Genomic DNA, 10,562 nt, shown 5'->3' on the forward strand with positions numbered 1-10,562 from the left:
GGCACACAGACCTGTAACAACAAGCTCAACCGTCTCAATGGTAAAGTCATAGGATTTCACAGCGTAGATGCCTTGATCTCGATGGGTGACGTCCCTCACCAGTAAAGTCTGGTCACGAGTCCATTCATATCTTGGATCCTTTACCTGATCACAAGTTAGTAATACATGAATCCACATCAACTGTCTTTCAAGGCCTTATTTGGTGCTCTGTTATGGGGTTGGTTACTCAGGATTCACAAGACACACACACACGCACGTCTCACTTACAATATTATTCTCAAGCAATACCCTCCTTGGTTCAGGGGGTGAGCTAGGAGTGAATGTCACTATCCTCGACCTTGAGAAGACGGGTACTTGGAAATCCTTCCCTGAACACACAACCTTCCTGTCTTCGTTCCAGCCTGCAAAAGGAGTGAGACCAGTAAGTCTGGTTAATGAAGAGAAGGATGGGGAGGTTGAAGTGAATGTGAATGACTTTATTGGTTGCAGTGTAGACTAATACTGATGTATGAGATGGAACAGTCATGAGTTCATTGTAGCAATGAATTACTTAACTGAATGAGGTGGGGTGATTCAAAAAGAAAAACACAAACACCGACAGTAAAGGGTTACTCATTTACAATGGTAACTACTGAGCAATGACGAACACGTTGGGGTAACATGATGGTTGAACATTCATATTTGAAACATGCACGTACCCAAAGAATACCCTACACAAGGAGAGAGAGAGAAAGAGGGGGAAGGGATTGAGTAAGAGAGAGATAGAGAGAGGAGAAGAAGACGACGACGGTTAAATCGGCCTTGCTTTTCCAACAACGTTTAAAGTATGTCGTTTGCTCTGTCTGCTGTGCGTTCATTCATACACACACGCTGCATTAATAACAAGGGAATAAAGTAGATAATACGTAGGCCTACCCATGCAATGGTGGGTACTGAGTAACGTCAGTAGAAGCAATAGCATCTTCTGTGGAAGCACATTAGCACAACCAATTAGAACACAATCCATGCTCAACTGTGAGTTTATTTTTATTTGGTCTGCTCATCATCACATAGCCTTATGAAACCAATTTCAGCATGCTTTCTTCAAATAAAAGAAATGCGGACTATCCTACCTGCACAGCAAATAAACGACGTAGCCAAATTAATATAGCATTCAACTCAGCAGATTTTGGTATCCAATTTTTTTTTGGTTTGTAGACCACTAATGCGTTGGGATGTGTCGTAAACAAACAGCAGCACACAGCACCACGCCGTCATAGTAGTAAGCCGTGCGACGTAAAGCGGGACTGGACAGCGAATTTCAAGAGGACTCCTCTCCAATGTGATTAGGAGACAGTCCTCTGGCCAACTAAGGGTACTGCAACTTAGTGATAGAAAAACAGATCATGAGTGGCTACTACCTGGTAATAATAATAATAATAATAATAATAATAATAATAATAATAACAGGTAAATAAATAGTTTGGCAACATTGAAGTTAGCTCAGTTGGAGAAAAGTGAATGTCACAAATGGAACGTGACCATCAGATGCCGAGGAAACTGTAACACTGAGTCCATCACCATAATTCTCATGTCACATAGCCTATTCAGCGTGCAACAGAGAAAACACACAAATATTTGTTCCGCAAAACTGACGGAAATGCTACATGTCTAAAAGTAATGCTCACATACTGTAAGATATAGAGCCCGCAGGTTATACAACAGGTGCAGCTGAAGTAAAGAGAAAATAAAAAAGTGCAATGCACTGTTTGCTTCACAGGAAACCAATGTATTAATAAACTGGTATTTCTGTCAGTCAGACCTTCATCACAGTAAATAAATGGTGTGAAATGTGAAATATAGCCTAAATCTGATGAAAGGCATTAACGAGTGACTCAAAATTACAGATCTCTCTAACAGTTTGACTTCTGACTTTTAACAAGCACAACCTGCCTTTACTACATTTGTTCCTAAAATAAAACAACTCACATTTATATGACAAATTTATCACGGCATCCAAAGTTTTACACTGAGAAGGAAATCTAATAACCACCACCACTACCACTAATGTGTAACACCCACCTGCTGATGCATGGCAGCTATTATGCGCCAGAACGCTCACCAACACGCACCGGTTTGAGGTGGAGAATGGGGAGTGAATAGGCTACATGAGACTGGGAAATGATTAGTAGACATAAGCCTGGTTAGGAATTTAGCCATGACCACAGTGAGTCAGGTATGGTAGCCTATGTTTTTCATCCAAAGAATGGCATCTCTTACACAGGGTTCTTGCAGGTTTTAGTAAGTCAAATTTAAGACCTTTTAAGACATTTAAAGGCCATAAAGATTGAAATTTAAGACCTACACGACGCGTTACCAAAACATATTCAAATCAAAGAAATTCTAAAAAAAATAATTGAAAGTCATTGAAAAAGTATTAATTTAATTTAAAGATAAACCAATCACACAACTTCCACACCCAAGGTCTACAACTCAACTGCATTTTGACATTGCTCACTCACTTGTATACTCAATCACGTGCCAAATGCCCTAAACATAGGTTCTCAAAGTGCGGCCCGGGGGCCAATGGCGGCCCACGGAAACATTTTTCTCCCCCCGCCCCCAGTTCAATGTTGGGTTCCTGGATTGGCCCTCAGCAATGAAAACTTTGAGAACCCCTGCCCTAAACCTTGAGCCCAACATTAAAATTATTATTTATATTAAATAAATAGGCTAAAACAAACGTGCCCTCAAATAGAATAGATTTCATCAATGAAGTCAAAAATGAGACTGGAGTTGAAACTGGGTGTGAAAGTGTGTTTTGGGTGGACATGCATCTCTGCACTAACACACCGAACCAACGAGGGCAGCGTTCTGCTGGTTTTGTTACAATTGACGATGGTAAAATCGTTTTTAGACCTGGCTAAATGAAATTTAAGACCTCGGATGAAAGTCTGGCCGTTTTTAAGACCCCGTGGGAACCCTGCTTACAGCACAGTGTCCCGTCACTTCACTGGGGCATTAGGATCGAATTTTGGGCAAAGGGAAGAGTGGCACCTAGGCCTATAGGCTATAGCCACCCACCTGCGTCTAGACCCAAAACACCACTTTCAGCAGAAAATTAGTTTTACAAAGTCTTCTTTACTAAGTTCTTATCAAGCCATCACTCAGTAATTCAGCGTATCCGTTGGTCTGGCTGTTGGCACGAACACCAACAAAAAAAAAGCCTCCATGAGCTAATGAAGCTTTTAAGCAACAGTTCTCCAGTGACTTTTACCGCTGTTTCCTCCAAAGGGGGGCGTGGTCGCCCTAAAAGACGGCAAAAACTGGCATCATCCACATGAACGCGCATCGCTAAGACAGGGAGTAGTTAAGGCGTAAATTCAGTTGGTGTTACCCACCTAAGTTCAATTCTAAAGACTGGTCTTAACAAAGACCAACTTAGCAGTTAAGAGCAGTCAAAGAGTTGGTGCAACCGGTGTCTGCTGTCTGCGCCCCTACGTCATAATGGAGAGGTCACCATTATGGGCGAAAATCGTCATTTCAGATCACTTGATGCATCTTCACCTTAGGACTCACCCGCTCGCTTCTGAGTAGCCTAGATATTTGGCTTTTGCTTAGTAGATTATATTTCAGTTCTATACAATTTATTTTAAAGTAGTTCCTATCGGCGAAATTTGAAGTTCAATGGATTTTCAAAAGGAGTTCAGAAAACTCCATGCAGAAAATGAGGAGATGAAAAAAATGATGCTACAGCTCCTGATTTTACACCAGGAGCAGAATCAGAACACGATTTGTATCGCATGTGTGAGTTCCCTCAAACAGCCGGTGTACAGTTTTATATAGCCTAAATTATAACTAAATCTAATATTCCATGTTCCCTGCACTTCATTTGGCATCTATGCTGAAAGGGTAAAGGTCAATGTTTAAGTATGTTTTGATGATGGGCATCTATGAAGTGACCTTTCCAGGTCAAAGTTGAAAGGATACAGCTTTGGTCAAATCTGACTATCAGTCACACTTTTTGGGTTACCATAGAGGTATTAGAACAAATTATGATATTGTTCATACAGCTACTTTGTAATGTTATTATAATATAATATCATTAATAATGTAATAATATAATGATGCCTTAGTAGTTATTTACTAAATAGTGCACTATAGTGAAGATTTCAAACTAGTGCTGGGCGGTATACCGGTTCACACCGTATACCGGTGTATATTTTCGTTATGATATTAATTTTTAATATACCGCCATACCGGTGTATTTGATTACACAACATTTGGAACGCTGCGCCGCGCGACAGTGTTTCAGACGGGACTTTTTTCACACGCACGCATGGTGCCACTGCAAGGCATAGTGAGGGTAAACACCTCAAGTTTTTCCCCTGAAGTATGAACCTTAAGGCTTAGGTAAGGGTTTATTTAAGGGTGTTGCACAGAATACCTTAAATTGTTTCTTTAGTTAAGGAAAAACGTTAAGGGATACATAGGCCTACTGCATTGAAAAAGGATTTAGCCTACCGTCACGAAAATTCTATTGAGATTGTTCAACAGCTGTAACTAGCTGGCTAGTAGGTGATGTCGTCGTTAGTTAGCAACCCACCGAACACAGTGAAGTTTAATGATCTTATCATTCATCTCACCTTAAGAATATTCGCTGAAATTATCCAGGTAGCAAGTAAAGCATGTTATAGACATGCACTGAGCAATACTAGCTGGCTAGTTAGAAATGATCCTGACTGTCATCAGTGCACCAAAACGAACTTTTTTGTTAATGTTTTGCCTAGCGAACCGAACTGAAGCTCATGGCAGGCTAACAAGTCATCCACATCCACATGAAGTTAACGTTAGCCTACCACTAACGTCATGTAAACCACACCTCTGATAGGCCTATTTGACAGAGTAAGCATATTAACAGAGGTTTTATTTTAAATTGTATCATTTTAAAAAAAGTATAATTATTGCAAGTTGCACTACTTTTTGTATTGGTTTTATACAAGATGTACTTGTGAAATTTGCACAGTAAAAGTTCTGTATTTTGACTGCAATTGTCTTTGCATTCTGATTAGATTCTTCATTAGAATCATGAGTGGCTCTTTGTAAACAGCATCATTTCCTGGGGCCATGCAAAACTGCATTACCACTAGTGTGGAGTTATTCTACATCATGACAGTTAAATAGACCATCCTTAGTCAATGTACTGCAGCAATTCCTCTCTCAACCTGTAGAAAATGCTGTGAACATCTGATTATGCATGGTAAAAAAAATACCGTCATATACCGTGAAACCGTAAGAATTTTGAAAAATACCGTGATATACATTTTTGGTCATACCGCCCAGCACTATTTCAAACGCAGCATGGCGGTTGGGCAGTTGTGTGTCAGAGGGTGTAGATGGTGGTCATGTTTGATGACGTTGCCTCTTGCCTCTCTGCAGCCTCATCTTCTGACCTTGCCCCACGATCCCACAACGTGTTGGGGCCCACCCCAGCCCTTGCATGCCAGTGCGGCACCTGGCCAACGGAAGCTACTAGCCCCCATACCCCCTGCATCCCCCCACCACCAGCTGCAGCGGTCTGTGAGGTCTACGCTGAGACCCCTGAGCGCTCAGCAGAAGGAGCGCCAGGCTCGCAAGGAACTCCTGCAGGAGGTCCTGGAATTCGCTGAGGAGATCAAACTTGCCAGTCTCAATGATGCCAAGGCCTCGGACAAGACAGGCTGCTCTGTGGGCAGCCTCAGTCCTGTGGATCGCAGGACCCCGCCGGCGCCCCGTACTCTGCCCTTCCTCAATTCGCCCATTGCCCCGGCTATCCCCGCCCCCCCAAAGACAACCAGCCACAGACAGTTCCAGAGTAGACTACCCCGCCTCAAGAACATCATGTCACTCAATGGGGTCACTGCTGTGACAGGTGAGTAGTCTCTCTCTCTCTCTCTCTCTCTCTCTCTCTCTCTCTCTCTCTTTCTCTCTCTCTCTCTCTCTCTCTCACACACACACACACACTCACACACAGAATATATTGACTCAGTCTTTATTAGCCTAATTAAATATCAGTGCAGATATCAATACAAATAACAAAGTTGTTTGCCAAGGCAAATGTAGACAGGATTTCAGACAAACATATTTGACCTTTGACCTCCCAGAGCAAAAGTCTGTTGAGTCTCTGGCAGGGAGGCAGGAAGAAACGAGGGAGCATAAGGAGGTGAAGAAGAGGAAAGTGACTGAGGTGAGGCATACAAGCAAGACCCAGCCGGCCAAGAATCTGTCAGAGTTGGCCAAACTGCACCCATTGTCCTGTCCCGAGCAGGCCCTCCTGCATGCCTTTACGGTGCTCAGCGACGATGACTGGTGGGAGTATAGCTTAAATAGTCTAGGCTGATATATTAACAAATGAAAGGCTTTTTGCCAAGATAGGCTAAGCTATTACGCTATCCAGACAAATCGTAGGCTTTTAGCTAAGATAGATTAGACTATACTGAGATATTGATGTTAAAAGAACAGCATGCCTCTAGAGTAGATAGTCTAGGCTATGCTAACACATAGGATTTACATGGCAAGAGTTGGTAAGTAGCTGGAGATGGAATACTTGAACCAAGTCCATGTATTACCATGTTCCTCTGATGTGAGTGTGTTGTTGGTGCTGCTGCAGGGGGAAAAAGATCGAGGCCCTGATCTCCATCCGGTCTCTGGCTCAGCACCACGCCAACGTGCTGCTGCCCAGGCTGCATGATGTTTGTCTGGCCGTCAATCAAGAGGTGAGAGGCTCTCTGCTGGAAAACATTCTGGAGCACATGTTGTATCTTTTGTCCTGTTTCAAACTAGGCAATATCTATAATATCTATTGAAATGCTTTAATGATGCTACCAAAGAAATTATGTTACCTTTGTCAGTATTCTATACATGTCAAGTCAAAGTGGTGCAAGCTGTCATTCTAATTCCCTCCTCCCAACCAGGTGAAGAACCTGCGCTCAGTGGTGTCCCGTGCTGCCATGGTGACGCTGGCCCACCTGTTTGCTCACCTGGGGCAGGACATGGATGCGGAGGCCGAGGGCGCAGCCCGGACACTGCTGCCGAAGGCTGGAGAGTCCAGCAGCTTCATGAAGGACATGGATCTGGCCCTGGGGTACATGGTGTATAACACCAACCCCATCCGCAGCATGAACGCTCTCATCAACGGAGGGCTCAGGTTAGGGGCAGAGAGAAAAAGAGAGCAGGGTTGTACTGGTTAATTGCTTTCTAGTGCTTCTCAACTTTCTCTGTGTTACCTGGCTATGTAGATGTCTGTATCAGTTGTTACTCACCTAGTTTGTCTGTTGTTTCTCTGTCTCAGCTGTTTCTCCTGGTTCTGTCTCCTTGTCTCTCCTGGATCTCTGACTTATCCATTTTCCTGGTGTGACTCATTGGTTCTCTGCTTCTTCTTAGTCACAAACATACAGCCGTGAGGAAGAGCACTGCACGGCACCTGGAGAAAGTGACGGAGGTCATAGGGGCAGCTCGTCTCCTCTCCGGCAAAAACGACCTGACTGCCCGCTTCATCCATACTGCCAGCTGCCTGGCCCTTGACAACACACTTGAAGTCAGGTCGGGAGCCCTATTTCCCTATGTTTCTTTATCATTTGTGTCAGTTAAAATCATAAAAGTAAAAGTAAATGTTTCTAAATTAGCCAATCAGCAACAGTTTCTGTTCTATTATGAGGTATCCAAAAGTCATCTCATGTCATACAGCAATACTGAATGTAATTATCTGTCAGTGCATGGCATTGAAATAGTGTTTACAGCTAAAATATAGTGAAGAATTTGTGATTTAATATTCACTTTCCAGTAGTGTCCACAAAAGTTATAGCCTGGCTGACACCTGACTGATTATCAAATCTCCATTGACACATCTTTCCTGTAAACAAATGTTTTATATTTAGTTGTTAACTCAATTCCAAAGTCTCTGAGAATCTGCTGAGCAAATTCAAACATAGATTTGGCAGGGTTCACCTAGGCTACATAAGTTACATTACATATTATGAGATATGAGATCTTTTAGGAGGGCCAGAGGCAATGACAAACAAGCCATTTTTCCAATTATAAGTCAGTGTACCATCAAAATGATGTTAAAGCCATAATACTTACATGCTTATACATCATAAACTAATGAATCAGTGAATCAATGGGTGCTGATATATTTTGTGTCTGAAACAGGAATCAGGCCCGTAACATTCTGTCTGTAGTGGCCTCCCATCCCGACCTCATCAAGATGGTGGAAAGGTTCGCCCCTCTGAGTGATCAAATCCGCATGAAGGACTTTATTAACAAATGCCAGAAAAGGTGGACTGAAAACATCACCGGACACCATAAACACTAAACACTTTTACTTTACATTTATTTATCAAAGTGACTAGCTATTCAGTATTGTTTAATCTGTGAACATACAGTGTAAATTGTCTTGGTAATGTGCTGTTTTTTTCCCCCCGCCAGACCTTTGCGTTGAAGTGGACATCAGAGCCAGGCAGAGACCGCACCCACATGGTCACAGACACACACACAACACCACCATGTGTGACAACACACACACACACACACACAGGGCAGTGCTGTAGAGATACGCTAATGCACATCCTTTTCACACATAAAATAAAGAAACAAAAATGAAAAAATATGTTTGTCTGCACTGATTCAACTTTATAAAACTTTGAAACAATAAACATTAATGAAGTGCAAAGAGGTCCGACCAAAATGTTTATTATTTTTAATAGCCGACATACTCGTGGTGACAAGAAAGCAAAGTCCTTGAAGTCATTGGTTAAGAAACAACCCAGGTTTGATGATGTTTTAGCATTATCAGTTGGAAACAATAAATTATTTACATTTTCTTGAAAAAGGATTACGGGAAACATAAGTTAGATTGCTTTCCCTCCTACTTTCCACACCAAATCTTATTACTCCATGTAAATGCCTATATGAATTTTCAGGGGAATTTCACCTTTAGGAGGACCCTGCGGAACCTAACAACACTGCTGCCATAAGCAGAAGCTTGCAGTTTCTAAAGCCACCACTGACGATCTTCTCTTATTCTCTTCCCCCTCCTCAGGTCCTGCTACTGTGATCGTGGTCGAGGTAGGGGTGAGAGCTAAACTACGCTCTTAACTCAGCGTTTTAAGTCCAACCATATATATTTATAATCCAGGTGTACCATCTAGGCTTAAACCATCCTCTCACTAAGACTCTTACGCCTACTCAGCAGCAGGCTTAAGGTCAAAATGTAAGCACTGTGTAGCAATCTGCCCCCCCCCCCCCCCCCCTTATATGGTCAAGTGTCTCTAGCTAAAATAAGTGCTAGCTTGCTAACAACAAGCAAGAGAATGATAGCAATGTAGTTTGCACTGTAAACAACTGTGAGAATTTAAAGGGGGGTATCATTCATGGATAACACCTTTTGTTAACAGCTTATTGTACTTTCCTAATCAGATATACTTTGAAACACTTTGAATAACATTAGGTATCTAGCCCAATATGTTTGTGTGCATAATAACGCTAAGCTAATGTTACATTAGATATATAATTGCCTTTCTTCCTGTCACTGCATTCCTAGCATCAACATGGTTGGTTGATTAACGTTATTTGGGATTGTATCCCTTATTCCATTAGGGTTTTATAGCGCTTTCGGTCATACTGTACATAGCCGTTTACGTAGGTTAACCTCCTACCAGTCATTTACTGTTCGTGTTCTGCCATAGCTTAGCTAGCCTATTACATGTTTCCATTGTGGTCTTAACTCTGAAAAGATAAAGTGATATCTATATCGCGTCTCCTTAGCTTATTCCATATCCAGAAAATACCAAGAAGGAACTAATTATGTGAACTTTATTTATTTATCGAGTAAGATATGGCGGCGCAACTTCCAAGCTCCATGTAATTTAACCAAAGATTGTTAAGGCGGAGCAAGATATTTCATCAGGAGCCACTTCCGGGAACCCGGATCGCACGAGGGGGGGGTCAAAATCCCCCTTTATGCAGGCATTTTTTTTTATTATTGCAAAAATACACGTTACATGTTATAGCAATCCATCACTTCATATACTGTTCAACATGTATATTCAATAACATACCATTCATACATACAAAACATACAAAACACACAGTAAAACCTATTGCCAGGGGGTAAATATCTAATTAAAAACATTAAAAACATCACAAACAGTAATAGTTTTAAAAGCTTTTGCTTTCGTAGAAAATCTGATTGAACATATGTATTGTTTAAACTCGTTTCTGAAAGCAATGAAGCACGGTGTTTTCCCTAGGAATTTATTTTTGTGAATATAAAACTTTGCCATAATAATTAGCAGATCATTTAAAAATAGGCTGTTCGAGTTACGTTCATTAACTGCAAGACCAAATAGCAAATTTTTCCAGAATAATTCAAAGTTTTTGTCAATGTTATTCACTATAAAAAGGCACAGATCACGCCAGAACTCTTTAACAATGGGGCATTCCCAGAACAAGTGTACCATAGTTTCAGGACATCTTCCACAGAAGCAGCAATTCACATCTATATCTTTTTTGAATCTTTTTTCAATATATACTTTAGTCGGGTA

At 41.6% G+C, this 10,562-nt stretch overlaps 1 protein-coding gene across 4 annotated transcripts; it reads left to right on the forward strand.

The window, feature by feature from the left end:
* Nucleotides 1-4,187: 4,187 nt before the first annotated feature.
* Nucleotides 4,188-8,618, forward strand: LOC143126245 (TOG array regulator of axonemal microtubules protein 1-like). Of its 4 annotated transcripts, XM_076288150.1 has the most exons (8): nt 4,188-4,392; nt 4,770-4,884; nt 5,419-5,890; nt 6,629-6,734; nt 6,933-7,165; nt 7,402-7,560; nt 8,170-8,295; nt 8,446-8,618. In XM_076288150.1, the coding sequence occupies exons 5-8, from the start codon at nt 6,969-6,971 to the stop codon at nt 8,456-8,458; spliced, it is 495 nt and encodes a 164-aa protein (XP_076144265.1). In that variant the 5' UTR covers nt 4,188-4,392; nt 4,770-4,884; nt 5,419-5,890; nt 6,629-6,734; nt 6,933-6,968; the 3' UTR covers nt 8,459-8,618. The 4 variants fall into 4 exon arrangements, with proteins under 4 accessions (XP_076144265.1, XP_076144266.1, XP_076144264.1 ...); XM_076288151.1 differs by lacking the exon at nt 4,770-4,884; XM_076288149.1 differs by lacking the exon at nt 4,188-4,392 and having other exon boundaries at nt 4,609-4,884.
* Nucleotides 8,619-10,562: the final 1,944 nt, after the last annotated feature.

This window comes from Alosa pseudoharengus, unplaced genomic scaffold (assembly GCF_046254945.1).
Source record: "Alosa pseudoharengus isolate Yale_2024_CS ecotype anadromous, Long Island Sound unplaced genomic scaffold, YU_APseudo_1.1 YU_APseudo_1.1_scf_16, whole genome shotgun sequence".
Lineage (NCBI taxonomy): Eukaryota > Metazoa > Chordata > Actinopteri > Clupeiformes > Clupeidae > Alosa > Alosa pseudoharengus.

What these genes read in the sequence shown, in the direction of transcription:
- LOC143126245 (XM_076288150.1), top strand. Translation starts at nt 6,969, where the DNA reads ATGGTGACGCTGGCCCACCTGTTTGCTCACCTGGGGCAGGACATGGAT. An exon ending in CTCATCAACGGAGGGCTCAG is followed by an intron (nt 7,166 to 7,401) that starts GTTAGGGGCAGA and finishes GCTTCTTCTTAG; the next exon opens with TCACAAACATACAGCCGTGA. An exon ending in GACAACACACTTGAAGTCAG is followed by an intron (nt 7,561 to 8,169) that starts GTCGGGAGCCCT and finishes TGTCTGAAACAG; the next exon opens with GAATCAGGCCCGTAACATTC.